Raw genomic sequence first — 16822 nt, 5'->3', positions numbered from 1 at the left:
TGAAACTCATTGCCGTGATATACAATAGGGACAAAAGTACAAACAGTGCTAGAAGAGTTTAGACTAATCATTGGAGGATAGCCTCAATAAATATGACGATTCAGGTGAAGCATCTGCCTTGGAGTTGTTGAACCACAACATTCCAGAAACTGGTGGAGCATACTAGATAAAGTTCATTGTATGCGTGCTTTATTTTCTTTTTTTCTTTCCCTAATCACCACTTATTAGCTTGTTCTCAGAAACAGAGTGTGGACTACCTAGATTGGTAATTTATCACAGAGTTAATTTTGGGTAAATAACATTTTTTCCTCTCTGCGTATTCCAGATCTTCATTGAAAGAACTAGTAATAACAAACACTTGAACACTATCAATATTCGACACATTGCTAATTCAATTCGAACTCATGGAACAGGAATCATGAACACAACAGTGAGTACATTTTGCATACTTGTTGGATTATTCTTTTCCTGAATTCCCCTTCTTAATAGCGCGCAAAAGTGTACTGCTTAAGGGCATGAGTAATGCTCCAAGCTCCTGCATCTCCCAGTGGCTTATTTGGTTGTGCAGTTCTAGTAATGTGAAAATAATGGTTTTTGTGTATTAATAAGACAAATCAGTTCTTGGACAATACAAATCCCTATTGTAAAATCTCTTGGGAGTTATGTCACTTCTGGTTGTTACATAAAAGTTGATGAAGAGATCTGTAAACACATCTAATAAGATACTGATGTTCTGGTGGGATTGTGACCTTCAATAAACATGAAAATAAACTAATAAACTAACAGAATATTTTGATTCCTAAGTTGCTGCTTATTGATACTTAATAGGCAGATACTATCACTGTACTTAAATCTAGTAGACATGAAATGTTAATTTTAAGTTGATCTTATAATCATTAAGCTTAAATATCAGCTTTTGAGTGTTTGAAGTAAAGCTGCAGATCTATGACAATTTGCTAGATATCTGTAGTGTAGATGCTCACTTTAACTGGTAGGAGGCATTCACCTCTTTAGGTGTTAAATGAGGGCACTTCCCACAGCTTGCTTACTACAGCGGGAGTTTATCATTGTGGTCTTCAGATTTGGATACAGTGCCAAAGTTCAGTTTAGTTTCTTTTCAGGTTGGTGATTTCAAATCTTCTGCTCAACTTCTTTCCACCTCTTTGCTGCTTTATTTTTATCTCTCTTCTGGCTACATTTAAAAAAAAAAAAAAAAAGAAGGTGGGGGGAGGACTTGCTGAATATTGAACTCACTTTCTCACTCTCAAGTAATTTTAAAAATGGAAATAATAGAATCATAAAATGGTTTGTATTAGAAGATACCATTAAAAATAATCTAGTCCAGTTTGCCCCTGCCATGGATGTGGACATCTTTCACTAGATCAGACTGTTCATAGCCCATCCAACCTGACCTTGAACACTTCCAGAGATGGGGTATCCACAATTTCTCCGGACAACCTGTTCCAGTGTCTCACCAGACTCGCTGTTTTAAAAATAAATAAATTCTTTCTGATACCCAATGTAAATCTACCCTCTTTCAATTTAAAACCACTCTGATCAAAAAAAAAAAAAAAAAGTCTTTCTCCATCTTTCTTAAAAGCTCTCTTTATATGTTGAAAGGTCACAATAAGGTCTTTCCAGAGCCTTTTCCTTCCAGGCTGAGGGAGCTGTGCACTTCCTTCTTACACTTTAGTTTGACCTTACTCAGCTATGCTGGTCTCTGGCCTATCTTGCCTGACGGGAATTCCACATGGGAATTGAGAGCTCTTGTGCTCTAAGAAAAATGTCTTTAAACATCTGCCAGCTCTGTTCTGCTCCTCTATCCCTGAGGGCAGTTTCCCAGTGGATCCCATCCACTAATTCCTTGAACTGAAAGTTTGTATTCCTAAAATTCAGGGTCTTGACTTTACTCTTTGCCTGGCCTGTATCCCTCTGGATCCTAAATTCCACCAGGGCATGATCACTGCAAGCCCAGCCTACAGCAAATCTTGACCTTTCTAATTAGCTCATTTGTGTTGGTAAGCAGTGGGTCCAGAGATGCTTTTCTTCTGGTTGGGCTATCTTATCACCTGGATTAAGAAACTATCCTGGACATGCTCCAAGAGTCTCAGGGACAGTTTATAGCTTGCTGTGCTGCTTTTCCAGCAGTTGTCAAGATGATTTTAGTCCTCTAAAAGGATCAGAGCCTGTGAGTGTGTTGCTTCCTGTAGTTGAAGAAAGAAAGCTTTATCAACATCATCCCCTTGACTGGGTGGCCTGTAGTGAACACCACCCGTGAAGTTTCCTTTGACTTGGCCTCTAATTTTCACCTACAAGTTCTTTACCTGTTCATCACTGTTTCTCAGACAGCTCTCTGCAGTCTTTTTTTTTTTGTTGTTCGTTTGATTTTTGTTACGTAGAAGATGATCCCTCTGCCTCTCCTTCCTTGCCTGTCCCTTCTGAACAGTTTATAGCCGTGGATTGCAGCGCTTTAATTGTCTGATTTGTCCCACCAAGTTTCAGTGATAACAATTAGATCATAGCTTTTTAACTGCTCTGACTTCTAACTCCCCTCATTTGTTACCCACACTGTGTGCATTGATATAGATGCACTTCAGTCAGGCTGTTTACCACATAGCCTTTTTAGAGGAACAAGCCTTAATTACTCTGAGACATTTCACGGGTGTTTCCCTGTTTGTTCCTAGTACATCAGCAGCCCCCGGATCTTCTCTGTTACTCAAAACTCCATCTCCTTCTCCTCCTAAGCTCAGTTTAAAGCTCTCTTAGAAGTTGGGCCAGCTTGTTGGCAAGAAAACTCTTCTTGCTCCTCATGGACAAGTGAATCCCATCAGCTCTCAACAGACATGGTTTCTCAAAGGTAGATCCATGATCAGTGAAGCCAAATCCTTGAGCATGGCACCAGCTACACAAGTGATGAGGAGAATAAGGTTTTCATGCTTCCTTTTACTATGAGAAATAACTTCCCTTGCACTATTCTTCTGAGAATGATTTTGTTAGTGGAATAGTTAATCATGGGGGTTTTGGTTACTCAGAAAGTTGTCTTATTACTTGCTTTATTTCCAAGTGATGTGGATTTTGCTGCTTTATTCATGTCCGGTCGTCATTAAAGCTTTTTATGCAAACAGGAGAAGTAAATGAGATACGTAGGGTGGAAGTGTACTTCTGTCTTATGGGAGAGTATTTTAGAAAATTTTGAGAAAGTGAAAAGGTATGTTGGGACATTATGCAGATTCCATTACTTGAAGAATGAGGAAGTCGAGCATGTCTGATGCCCTTTTCAACTCAAAATACTTGTATTGTTTCAAAAGGACAGTTACAGGATATTCCAGACACAAAATAATGGCTGTGTGGGGCAGGTCATCGAATTGAAATAGCTAATCTGTTCCTTGATCCCTCTGCCCTTCCTGGAAGACAGTAGGTCTTCCCGGAGAAGGTTTTTTCTTTATTCTTTAAAGCAGTGAAATAGATAAGTTGAGAATAACAAAACGAAATAAACTGAGATTTCCTTTTTTCAAAGTTACGTTATTATAAATACAAGTTGTATTGGAAGCTACAGAACAGGGGTCACTAGAGGTGTATGTTACTCTGCCAACTTTCTCGATTTTACTTTTTTTTTTTTTCTAGGTCAACTTCACTTACCAGTTTTTGAGGAAAAAATTTTATATTTTTAGTCAGTTTATGTATGATGAACATATCAAATCCAGACTTATCAAGGACATCAGATTCTTCAGGGAAGTCAAGGATCAAAATGATCACAAGGTATAGTAATTTTTGAAGGATTGAGAGTAACCTGTCTGAAAGAAGCACTTCTTTCACATGACTAAAGGCGGACTGGACTATGCATAACATGTCACAACTTTTCTATTATTTAAACATATAGTTCCAGGCAAACTGAAAGCTTTTGTCCTAGCACAATAGAATGCTTTGGATTTCCTTGCTCAGGATGGCTTGGCTTCGTTCTGTTTCCTCCGTGAATATTTTCTTTGATGTTATGGAGTTGGTTAAAATTATTCTGTCGGTGACCTGAAAACAATAATTTGCTGCATTTGTGATCCATTAGAGGCTCTAAACTTCAGGTTCAAATCATGCTTAACAGTTACTGTCAGTTTTGAATAATAAGATTTTACAGATAGAATCCAAAATGATATGGACATACGACATTTATTCAAGTCAGTCAGGTTTTGAGGACTAGGGTCTGATTTCCTATGCTGGAAAATTGGTTTCTCAAAAATGTAACAGGCAATGTATTTCAGTAAAATACGCTATCAGCTTCTTTGCATGTCAAGTGTTTTTTTTCTTGTAGGAATACTTTCTTGTTCACTGTAACATTTCTATTTCATTTTTCAGTTTGCAGAAGTGACTTGTCAAATGATTTTTACAAACTAATAGGAACAGGCAGGTGTATAACTTTAGAAAAAAATGCTGAAGCTGTCACTGAGGTAGAGATACACTGCAAATAGAATAGTATTGACATGATGAAAAAATAGACTTTTTAAGGTTAGGCAGGTTTTTTTTTGTTTTTGTTTTTTTTTTTTTGTTTTTTTTTTTTTACAAATTACTGTATTTTTTTTTTGTAGTATCCATTTGAAAGAGCAGATAAATTCAACAGAGGCATCAGAAAACTTGGAATAACCCCAGATGGCCAGAGCTACCTTGACCAGTTCAGACAACTCATAAGTCAAATCGGTATGAAATGCTATCTAAGACAATCTTATAAATGTTAGTAAATGGAAGAAGTCTTCGTAGTCTTGTAACTGAACTCTTAGCACAGGCTAAACCTAGTCAGATGGAAAGTGCTTCACTTGTACCCCAGGGAAAATAAATACTCTTATCTAATGCACAGGACTGGGCCTTGCGTGTCATAATCTAAAATGTATCTACAGCTTGCATAGAACCCAGTTTCCTTTTAGGTTCTCCTTTTCCTTATGGAAGTTACTTTTATCCAGATTGCGTATATTTCCCAGTAAAATGCTCTTCATATTTTTCAGGAAAAGGCTGTATATTTAGCCGAAGTAACTTTGAGTAATGCATGAAATTATGACGGTATTTTCAGCCATTGATACTGTAGATGTGTAGGACTGATCTGAACTTAATGGAACTCAATGTGCCTGGAGGAAAGATTTTGTACTATTTGGCCCTTAGGCTATCATGCAAGTGAGCTCAATGTTGCTAGATGATGATCTTGTGTTTTACTCATCTAGACAGACTTTTTACATCAGTTTTCAATGAATGTCTTTTATCTTTTTTTAACTCTGCAAAGAAACTGCTTTAAAAGCTGAAATACCGTACGGAAACTTTAAGTCATGTTTCAGAACTTGTAGGAATGCTGAAGTGTGTGCATATGTGTGTGTATATATGTATATATATTTAAATAGTTATAAATTCCTTCTGTTTTTTCCCTTGTTTTTAAAGGCAATGCTATGGGTTATGTCCGAATGATAAGATCTGGTGGACTTCACTGCTGTAGTAGTGCAATTAGGTACTTCCACAAATACTTGATTTTTCTGTTTTCTCTTATTCAGTCCTTTGTTCCCTATTTGTGGTGATATTCCCTTGAAAAGGTTCTCACCCACCTGCCATAAATAATATATAATTTGATTAAATATTTAAGAAGTCCATTTTTATTCCTTCATTGAAGTAGAATTATCAAAAATATTGCCTGCATTCAGATCTGCTCAATGGTTGCCTTAAAACACCAAAAATCAAACAAATTATAGGCAAATACACTGCAAAAGAATTAATGGAATGTGTATGTAAGTCATTAGTTCATAATTAAGTAATTCCTAATGTTAATCACTTCAAGAAGGTGCATTAAAAGAAAAATAGGACTAATCTTGAAGAGCTTAAAATTGAAATTAACACTTCCTTGATACAATCATCTATCTGTATGTAAAGAAGAATATTTTTGTACAAGGTCATTAAGATCTAGTGACTCTTATGTATCAGCATAGTTGGTTTTCTTGCAAATGTTAATAAATTTATAGTTACCAAGGACAAGTGCTAGAGAAAGGAGATGGTAGCCTAGTAAAAGAAGTATAAATAATTTTGTGTGTATTTAGAAGTGGATTTAACAGGACTCAGATGAGAATAGAATTGCAGATAAGATATGACTTCAAACAAGTAGTTTGAGCCCAGAAGACTAAATTAAATATACTATAAACTATGTTAGATACTTCACTGAATATAACCAGGTGAAGATAATCCTAACAAACAGTAAGTTTTCAGGTTTGTTCCTGATCTGGAAGACATTGTTAATTTTGAAGAGCTGGTGAAAGAAGAAGGACTCTCAGAAGAAACGCAGAAAGCAGCAAGGTACCCTAATATCCTGCTTTGAGGTCTGGGGCAGGGTTGGGATGAGAGAGTTTTAATTCTAAAGCTGTAAATGCAACTGTTGGTTGCTTGCGTGTGTGCATGTGTTAAAGTAATTTTATGCAAAAATGTGTTAAAAGCATAGAAAATATAAGCAGTTTTAAAAATGAATATAAAGTATCATTTGTACTAAGAGACTTGTTACTGAATCTGGTTTCTTGATAATATATTTGTGATTTAAAGGCTAACAAGTGTTTCTCACCATCTGTCTGACATCTTTTTTTTTAATATTCAGGGCCTTAGAGAAAAAAACAAGTATTCTATAGAACACTTTTGAGGAAATTAAATCAAACTATATTATTCAAGGTGGCTGCAGAGGCAGGGTGTCACCTTGGACTCTCTGGTCAGAATATTGGGTTGTAGGTGTAGCCAAAGGGTGAAGAGAGCATTTTTACTTGGAGAGATGAGTAAGTAAAGAAACTTCTAGCAGAAAACAGGTTTTCTGCTAAACACATTGCTTATCCTTTGCAGGCAGTTGGACTCTGTCCTCAGTGACCTCACACGTAACTTTGCAGAAGGAACGGAATACTTTAAAATGCTTGTGGATGTATTTGCTCCTGAATTCCGCAGCCCAAAGAATATGCATTTGCGGAACTTCTATATAATTGTTCCCCCACTGGTTAGTATATTCATTGTTTGTACCAGTACTTTAAAAAAAAAAAGTCAAAGTTTCTGTTTCAATGTTTTGTTTATGGCTATTGATTAACGTGTTATGCTTTCTTCGTTAAGTATGAGTAGACCTGTGTTGAGAACTGTTCTGCTGGTAGTTGTCCAAAGCCTTGTTTTTCTTTTCAGTTCTATCTGAAGGCCTAAATGGTCTAAACAGATTAATTGCATGGTAGGTATAACATCCCATTTGGGGTGGTCTAACCCTGGCAGACAGCTCAGCACCACACAGCTGCTCCTTCACTCCCCCCACAGTGGGAGTGGGGAGAGAATTGCAAAGGTAAAATTGCGAGAACTCTTGGGTAGAGCATAAGACAGTTCAGTAGGTAGAGCAAAAGCTGTGCACACAAGCAAAACCAAACAAGGAATCCGTTTGCTACTTTCTATCAGCAGGCAGGTGTTTCCTTCCAGGAAAGCAGGGCTCATCATGTGTGACAGTTTCTTGGCAAGGCAAATGCCATCACTCCAGATGTGTCCCTCTCCTCCTTCTTTCCCCTCAGCTTCTGTTGCTGACCATGATGCCATGTGTTATGGAACATAACATTCCATGTATTTGGGCATTTGGGGTCAGCTGTTTTGGCTCTGGCCCTTCCCAGCTTCTCATGCACCCTCAGCCTCCTCGTTGGCAGGGCAGCATCAGAAGCTGAAAAGTCCTTGACTCTGTGCAGGCACTGCTCTGCAACAGTGAAAACAGTGGTGTGTTAGCAACATTATTTCCATCCTAAATTGAAACCACCAGCCTATACCAGCTACTATGAATAAAATTAACTGTCCGAGCCAAAACCAGAACACCATTTTAGAAGCTAATTTTGGAATGTCAGATAAATATATGCCACGAATTTAATAAAACTGAGAAGATGAGTATGTCTTGGTGATAGAAGTGAAAGACAGTAAAGGGCTAAGGCAAACACTTTGCACTTTTTGATTACAATTTGTGGAATTTTTTCTGATTAACACAGTTTCAAGAAAATGCCATCATTTGATGAAAATAAAATACATTTCAGTGTAGTTAAATTGAAAATGCTTCATAGTTTTTTGAGAAGTTGTTAATGTACTCAGATATACATGTCTTAGAGTAGCTACTGCATACAAATACCCATTACTTAGTGTTAGTACCTGGATCTGTTGTTCAATATCGTTGTAAGTGTAAGACTGACTAAATCTTTTTATAAATTTCTAAATAAAGTGAAATAATGCACTGTAGCTTTAAGACAGTGGTATTTTTAAGCTTTCCAGGAACCCTGGTTATTCTAATTATCCTTTATTTACGTACATGTTTACCTTTAATCAGCAACAGTCTGCTAAGTGATAGTCTCACAAGAACAGCAGATGTACCTTATGTTTTTACTTATGCAAATGTTTTCCAAAACTTAACTTTCTTCCTCAAAATTCTAGAAAAAGGACAAGCTTTTCCAAAAAAAATGCCTCATGATGGGAGACACAGGATAGACAGTGGCGAAGAATTATATCTAACAGCATGTGAATATCTTGTAGTTTTTTTTTTTTTTTTATGTCTGCTGATGACTCCAAGGCAATTTTTTCACTCTTTCAGACCCTCAATTTTGTAGAGCATTCAATCAGTTGTAAGGAGAAGTTGAATAAGAAGAACAAAAGCGGAGCAGCTTTCACTGATGATGGTTTTGCCATGGGTAAGTTTCAGCTTGCTGACTAACATTTAGGTAAGCCAACATAATGGCTATTTGCAAGAAACGTTTGTCTTTTGTGTGTGTGTTCCCATAATATAAATTTGGATTGTCTTGGCTCCAGCACAGTGGACTTGGGGTCTATTTTGTTCAGAATCTCTTAAGCATGGAATAATTGGTTATGGCAGCAGCCAGTTTTGTCGTATGTCAGTACTCCCTGGTTTCTTTCAAAGCCTGCAGGTCTCAGCAGATGAGAATTCATGCAAGTCTTTGGATAAGTCATGAGGCTTTTAAAAATCGAAGCTTGTTCTTTATTACAATTCTTTTTTCTGTTAGATTTAAATGTAAGTTAATTGCAATTTAAATTCTAATTGCATGGAAATTATCAGTTTAAACTGATCCATTAATAACATTCACAAAATGTTTTATAAATTGCATGTTGACTTGGCACATGGTTTGTTAATTACTGTAGGTGTGGCTTACATTCTGAAGCTTTTGGATCAGTACCAGGAGTTTGATTCCCTGCACTGGTTCCAGTCTGTTAGAGAGAAGTATGTGAAGGAAATAAGAGCAGTAGCTAAGCAACAGAATGTGCAGTCCATTAATCAAGATGAAAAACTGCTACAAACTATGAACCTTACTCACAAGCGACTGGAAGTTTGCTTACAGGTATAGCATGGGTCTAGTTCTGTTATGTGTTGAGCTCAGCACAGTTCAGGGAGCTGGTTTCTGAAGGAGATTATCAAGAACAAACAACATAAAGCATTGTCTAGAGCAACAATGCTAAACAAACAAACAAACAAAAAAATAAAAACAGACTTGAGGTGTACTATCTGAAGGGATGTCATAAGCATTTGTGGTATTTGTCTGAGTCAGGAATTTGAGTTGTTTGATTGGAAGTCTTTGTCTAACAGACAAAAATCGAATGCAACTGAAACCTAAATGTTTAAATAGGAGCTAAAAACTTTTTTGTAAAATCTTAGTTATAAGAAATTTAACATAACACTGTGAACCCTCAGAGTTGCTTGGGTGTTAATTCGCTGAATTACTGAGTTTGACAGCATACCAGCTGTCAAACAGAAGAAAGATACACTTAAATTTTCAAGTGTAGTAGTTCAGGTTCTATCTGAGATATAAAAGCCTGTCTCTCTCATTTTGCTTTTCATTTGAAGGGGTTATGGGACAAATCTGCAGATGTTTGTTTATAAATAGTCGGTGATTACATTCTGTAAAAGCACAGCTGTTGCTAGAATAGAGAAAGCCCTGCATGACTGACACAAGCATGTATATCACTGAACCTTGTTTAGAAACTGATCTACCTCGCAGTCATCTAAATTATTGGGTTGTGTAGTTTTCCATGTGCAAGTTGTTTCAAATTCTCACTGTGGCTACAAACCTCACATCCAGCCCCAGTGGATTAGTCACAGGTTTATTGCATCAATGCTGCTTTGCTTAAATTACTCTTTAGAGATTCTGGCTGACTTACGCTTTTTGTAAAATGCATGTGGAAAAGGTATGAATGGAGGAAGATTTTCTACAGCACATAAGTGATGTAGATACTGAAGTCTAGTTGCCTTTGATGCTTCTGAAGAATATTAATCTGTCTACAAAGTCTTTCTTGTGATACACTGACACTTCTCTTCTGTATCTTTTTACTTAGGAATTTGAACTCCTTTATTTTTCATTAAGTAGTGCAAGAATTTTTTTCAGAGCAGATAAAACTGCAGCAGAAGAAAACCAGGAAAAGAAAGAAAAAGAAGGTGAGTGAATACTATGTGTAGAACACTTAGGTTCCCAAGAGTGTCTTAGTAGGGAAGATGCTCTTTTCCTTTTTTCCATAGTTGCTTTCTTGCTATTGTGTTGAATCAGTATTACTGAGAGAATTTATGAGGTTCAGGATGATTAAGTAGTCAAGAACAGCTCAGGAGTCCTTCTTTGGAAAAGTTAAATTTCAAGCTGGGCTCCTGGAAACAAGCAAAACCGGGGACAGGGAGAATGCATACTTGCAGCAGTATTAAATTCAGTAACTTTAGCATCATATTTACCCTCTCCATTACTAATGTTGTTAACAGTTTTTTTGTACAACCTTTGATGTGAAATTGGTGTTTTTCATCTGCTGTTTAGTAGCTGCTTTTCAACTCACATAGGCAGATAATGCAGATATTATACGTGACTTTCACATGTGTAATATTTATGATATGTTTTGGTCTACCATTGAATTACATTCAACGGGCAAGATCTCCACTTGTGATATATACTCTCTTGACTTAGGTAACATGGAAATTTTGCATTTTACATTCATGCTTATATAGTCTCCCTCAAGAATTATGGGAAATTCTCTTGGGTTTGGAAAAAATCTTAAAGAAATGAGAAAGCTCCCAAGGATTACGATGTAGATGTTCCGTTACAAGTTGCTTAGAAACTCGGTTCTCTCATGGCTGAATGTAGCAGTGTTTAAACAATGGAAAACAATTTACCAATTCTGTTTAGTTCTGACAAAGATAGAAATGATCTGTGAGGTTACTGTCACCGAGACAAAGATCACTTTTCTTCTGTACTAGGAAGACATTTCATAAAGAAAAATCTTTTAGTATGAATTTATATTTGATGTTCAGTGGTGTTTCTCAAATGAATGTGCTACTCAAAAGCCAACTATGAGCATTGTGGTGAGTAGGACTAGATATACAATCCTTGCTTCTTTAGGAGAGCATTCTGTAGGACAACAGTTACTTATATTTCAGGTAAAATATTCACTGTCATGGTACATGTTGAGTTCTCTGAAAAACGTGTTTTGTGGTGAGGGAAGCTGGAAAGGCATACCAGCCTGAAAGATTTGGACATGGTTGTATCATTGCCTTCTACCACAATATTTAGACTTGGGCTCTGCAAAATGTCTGAGTACATGTATGTAATCTTTACACAAGTAATCCTACTGATGAGAAGAAACCTTACAACCCAAATACAAACTTCTTCATAGTGCCAGGATCCTTTGTACCACAAGGTCAGTTGGCATACGTGACCATGGTATAGTGTTTCAAATGTTTTATGAGAGCAACATGATATATATGCTAAGACTGTTTTTACTGCCTTGAGTAAAATGTTAAACATAATCCATGCCTCCAATTTTTATTTTTATAGAAGAATCTGTTAAAGCAAGCAACGGAGATCTTTCCAACTCTACGCCTGCAGATCCTGTTGTGAAATGATATGGCTGGTATGGGTGATAATTACTTACTCAAATAATTCATTTTCTTGTCAAAATTAGTAACACTCTGTAGGGGTAAAAGCTCTGCATTCAACTTACTTGGTCCGTAAAACCCAACAGAAAATGTATAATAGTATACTAGCATCCAATGACGCTAGGTTTGTTTTTGTTCAATTTTCCTTTAGAAACTCATATTTTTCAGGAGTTACTTATCTACAGCACTTTCTCTAGATTGAAAATAACTACATAAAATATAGCTTGGAGGTAGTTATTTTGAATTACAGATGTATACCGAAGAAAACTACTAATTTTTAGATGCTTTCTTGCATCTCTAACATACTGTTAAAAAAAAGAAAAGACTCATAGGCCATTGATCTAAGACTTGAACTTGTACATTTATCTGTTCAACAAGAAATAGAAAACTGAAGAAAAATATGGTGCAATATCCGTTGTCCAGATGTGGGCATGCAGTCCTGTTGTATTTGCTTAATGCAGTCACAAATTACACTGTGGGTATAACAGTGTACCTTGTGAATGTATGTTAAAACTGTTGCACAATGTGGAAGTCCTTATTAATGTTTTATTCCACAAAACCTTATTATTAGTATGGGATTTGCACTCTGGGAGCTTAAGACCCTGCCAAGCATTTACTTTCCCCGAATCTTCCCCCCCCCCCCCCCCCCCCCCAATATCAGAGACAGGGGAAACCAGAAAAGTGAAGATAACAAACTACTTTTCATTTCATACTGAAGGTCTGATTTGCATCCACAGAAGTAAGGAAATCAAGAGCCAAGACAGAACCACAATCAGCTCTTCCTTTTATGACCAGACACTGTGTGATGAGTGTCTGTACCTATTAAGTGATCTTATACTTCATGAATATGTTGTGCCTAACTGCAAGTTTCAGCCTCAAATCTGTGTTTCTTAGCCTTTGTAGGTCTGTTGTATTGTCTGTGTTGTTAATACAGTCTTACATGCCTGGTTATTAACAATAATTGCACTGCAGGCTTCAGAAGCTGCTGAACACTGTGAGAACTCTGTATAAATTTTAACATCTGTTAATGCCTGCAAGTAGAGGTTTCTAGGTTGTACAAGAGTTAACTCAGATACCTGACTTAAGTAAATAGCTAGACTTAGCTTAAAAGTAAACACCAGTTCCATTAAAAGATACTCTTGTGTTTTAATCTCCCAGAACATAAGACTTTTAGGTTTTACTAGCTAGAAGAAACTACTCTAGTCAGCCTGAGAAATTACTTTTTGGTTTTTGGCATTCTTAACTGTATTTTAAGACTGTACTTGAAAGCTTCTTTCATCTCTTCTGATTCCACCCCTTCTCCCCCGTCAAAAAAGTAATGCTTTAATATAAATGGTTCAAATTGCTCCCCCCACCCTCGTGTCAGTAGCTAAGACAATTCCTGGCAGACTTTTTGATTCATTCTTTCTTGCGAGTCAGTTCAGCATTTGGAAAACTAGGACAATTTTTTTGTTGCAACTGGAGAGAGACCAGACTGATGAAAGTCCTTTCATTGGCTCTGAAAACATGACCCAGAAGCTTTGTGGACTGTTTAAATCAGCTGGGCTCATTAAAGGGTTTGTTTGTTTGTTTAACTGCAGAGACTGCCCTAAAAAATGCTGCATTACTTGATTTATTTTTGATAGTTTTTGTCATAATTTATGTATGCTTTTTTTCTGACCAAATTGTGCCCGCACTGAATGCGCTCAGTAGTGTTGCTGAGAACAGCAGCAGCAGTCTGGCTGTTCCTAATAATTTCCATACTGTTGCAATTGCAGTGTACCTACTTCCAGACTCCTGTCTCATCTGAAGGCATGGAAGTTCCTGCCTTGGAGTGGTCAAGCACTATCTTGATTCTGCAACAACAGCAGACTCACACATAGTGTTTGTTTTCCCCACAGGATGGACTTGCTAGGTAGATACATACAGTCAAGGCATTACCTGTGCTCTAATGAAGTCTGCATTTCTATTTTTCCTTCTCCCACATTTTTTGGAAAGACCATCTCAGCTAGGTGATGCTCCAGTTACTAATGTGCGTATGATGGTGAACAAATTCATGTGGTTCTGGTAATGGAAATTCTACAGAAAAGACATGAGCTTATTTTTATAGAGTCCTGTTTGAGGTTGGGACTTGAATGTATACTATATGTGGCAAAAATATATACATACAAACAAATATGTACAGTGATAATAGAGCTATTCTTGCTAATACAGGATTGTAGTTTATTATATTTACACTTTTTGTCATGTAGCAGCACATAGATAACGAAAGCTTTCGTCATCTGAAATACAAAGTGGGTCCTGGTTTTGGATGGCACTCCTCTGTCCCAATTATCTGGAAGGGGTGCAGAATTCTTGTTGTGGTGCTACTCTTTTCATTGCTTTTGCCCTCCTGCGCTGATTTTAGGAACAAAAGGGGCTCCAACAGGTTGGCTGGAGATGATGATGGATCTAAAAATAATACAAAATAATCCTCCAAACTAAACTGAACTTGTTGCTCACCCAAAATTGCGAGAGGTGAAAAAGGGAAGTGAGGATGATGAGTTTACTGCAGGGACATAAAATGGATCTCTAGTTTTCTTTCTCCTTCAAGTCAGGGGCAGAACAGGCTGAAGGCCAGTCTACCTCCCTGAGAAGGCAGCTGCCACCGCTGCCCTCCTGCGCTTTGTCTTGTGACGAGGCTGTTGTAGGTGGAGGTGGTGGCAGCAGCTCCTCCAGAGGTCTTGAAACCTGCTTCTGATATGGTGCTGTGTCCTTTTATGCCAGAAGCCACGCGGCTGCCTTGCCTTCCCTCCTGGTGCTATCAGGTAGGGGAAGCAGAGCGCAGCTGATGCCCTCGTTGCCTTTCAGCCCCCAGGTCAAAAGGCATCTGTCACTGACCAGTGGTGCTGAGCGATGGCCCCAGCAGTACCCAAGTGGTCTGTGCTTCCCTGGGAAGCAAAGTGCTGGTGTGTGTTCAGCTTTGCTTGAAGGGTAGGTTCCAGAGGTCCTAATTAGAAGTAAATTTGAGTTTTCACCTGATGTCCATCAACAACAGCTGTCTTCAGCTTCTCAGGTACAAAGGACCAAATGTAACAGTGTTTCCTAACTCATTGTACAAAAGGGTATTTTGTTACCTCAGTCTGGTTTGTGAGTAGAGTACCTTATGTACATAAAACTGTTAATAAATGTAATTTTCAGAACCTCATTCTCAGTGTCTTCAGTAACAGCACTTCAGGAGGTTTTAATTTTTTTAATATGACAGCTTCAACTTTTATTTAAGAAGAAGTGTTTGTGTCAGTTACTAACAGTTGTCTTCCATGGTTCTTACAAACATTCAGCAACCAACTAAACGAATTTATTCCATGTCAAACACTCGCAAACTGTAATCTTTCAGATGCTGTAGCACATATTGTTTACAGAAAACCTAGTTTCCTATTAAGTGCTTGAGAAGAGTTAAATTCAGTTGAAGAACATCAGCTATTTGTTCCAGTTACCTTATCTCGATTAATATAAACAATGCCACATATGGATGCCCTCCTGCCTCTCCCCCCAGTACTCCTATTTATTTTTGTTTGTTCTTGCAAAATGCAACTTCATGGAGGGGGAAAAAATCTAAACTTATTAGCCAAGATACACAGCATTTAATTTCAGGAATGTATTGTGAAACTAGTCAATGTACTAGAGACTGATAATCTAGCATTTTATTGCTCAGCTTCTTAAAATTGAAGATTGCTGGTAGATTTTCCACTGTTGTACGTCACCACAATGTTAAAAATACAAAGAACTCTATAAAAGTACTTATTTGTCTTACAAGTTGTCTCTGGCAACTTAAGAAACCTAACCGTAGAAAAACTGCACACAGCTAACATGCCCCACTTGTTGACTACTACTGATGTTTGCATGTCAGTGGTATTTAGAATAATAAATCAAGGAGGTACATTATGTCCATTATTTAATTACAGAACGTGAGTGCGGTCCCCATAAAGGTAAGAGTAGGCACTTAAATTTGTTTTGTAAGCTTATTCCAGATGCAATATAAAAATAGATTATATTAATAGGAAAAATTTAGTGTTTAACAAATTGTTTTGTAAATAGACTAGCACAAAAGATAAATCTTGTTACACTTAAACTAGACTAAAAATAACTTCATCTGAAAATAAAGTAAATAGTGCATTTTTAACCTTCATTCAGATGCACATAATCATGCAAACTATAAAAACTGACTAGGGTAGGAAGTTCGAGGCCTGATTTTTTTTAAAGGAGCTGACAACTTACAATTTGTACTAATTTCAGCAGAAATGAAGGCTTCTCACTGTTAATCTGCAGAAGTAACATTAACCCTTTGTGGCTGACAGTTTTGCTGTCTGAACTGCCAGCAGCAAAGGGCTAATGCTGAAACATCTCCTAGGATTGTCAGCTTCCCTGACCCCCTCTACACTACACATTCACAAATGCAAAAATTCCCAAAGGCCAAGGTTCTGCTTTTGTTTCACTGTAAAGCCAGAGGAGACTCCACTGCAAAGACACCACATTCTCTCTAGCAGGATGACGGAAGCTGGCCTTGAGTGTGCACAGATGATTTAAAAACTGAGCTTCTTGCGAAGACTCCCCGCTTTTCCTGCTCCCAGATAGGAGGTAGGAAAGGTCCAGGAGTTCTTATGCTTCTGATTCTTCCCCTTCTTCATGTGTGGTTCCGTCCTCTTCTGACTGATCGTTCAGAAGCATGAACTTTCCATCATTTGTTAATGGCACAGACTTCATTAGCTGAGCTAATGCTTCTGGGTCCTGAAGAAAAATAAAGAGGTCAACAATATGTAAAAATGGGTCTTTTATTTTGAACTTTATATTGCTGAGAAAGACATGGAAAATACCTTAACTATGTGGGTAAGTTGTTATATTTATGCTTATCGACTATGACAAAGCTCCACCAAAAAAAGCTGTCAC

General features: G+C 37.4%; 2 protein-coding genes across 3 annotated transcripts in view; one reads left to right on the top strand and one right to left on the bottom strand.

The window, feature by feature from the left end:
• The window catches only part of WASHC4 (WASH complex subunit 4), a 43178-nt gene extending 28095 nt beyond the window's left edge, over window positions 1-15083 (top strand). The window contains exons 24-34 of one of the 2 annotated variants that reach the window (XM_080575243.1): window positions 326-430; window positions 3625-3759; window positions 4578-4686; window positions 5413-5479; window positions 6226-6312; window positions 6841-6988; window positions 8588-8684; window positions 9151-9347; window positions 10339-10438; window positions 11817-11892; window positions 12636-15083. In XM_080575243.1, coding sequence (XP_080431369.1) covers window positions 326-430; window positions 3625-3759; window positions 4578-4686; window positions 5413-5479; window positions 6226-6312; window positions 6841-6988; window positions 8588-8684; window positions 9151-9347; window positions 10339-10438; window positions 11817-11884 — 1113 coding nt within the window. In that variant the 3' untranslated portion in view covers window positions 11885-11892; window positions 12636-15083. The remainder of the gene's footprint in view (window positions 1-325; window positions 431-3624; window positions 3760-4577; window positions 4687-5412; window positions 5480-6225; window positions 6313-6840; window positions 6989-8587; window positions 8685-9150; window positions 9348-10338; window positions 10439-11816; window positions 11893-12635) is intronic. The other variant, XM_080575244.1, reaches the window with a different exon arrangement.
• Window positions 15084-15123: 40 nt separating this feature from the next.
• The window catches only part of APPL2 (adaptor protein, phosphotyrosine interacting with PH domain and leucine zipper 2), a 37665-nt gene continuing 35966 nt past the window's right edge, over window positions 15124-16822 (bottom strand). Inside the window, exon 21 of the mRNA XM_080575245.1 lies at window positions 15124-16663. Coding sequence (XP_080431371.1) covers window positions 16535-16663 — 129 coding nt within the window. The 3' untranslated portion in view covers window positions 15124-16534. The remainder of the gene's footprint in view (window positions 16664-16822) is intronic.

Source organism: Anser brachyrhynchus, assembly GCF_964034855.1.
Source record: "Anser brachyrhynchus genome assembly, chromosome: 1".
Taxonomy (NCBI): Eukaryota; Metazoa; Chordata; class Aves; order Anseriformes; family Anatidae; genus Anser; species Anser brachyrhynchus.
The sequence above is the reverse complement of the archived record's forward strand: the minus strand, read 5'-3'. Positions and strand labels throughout refer to the sequence as shown.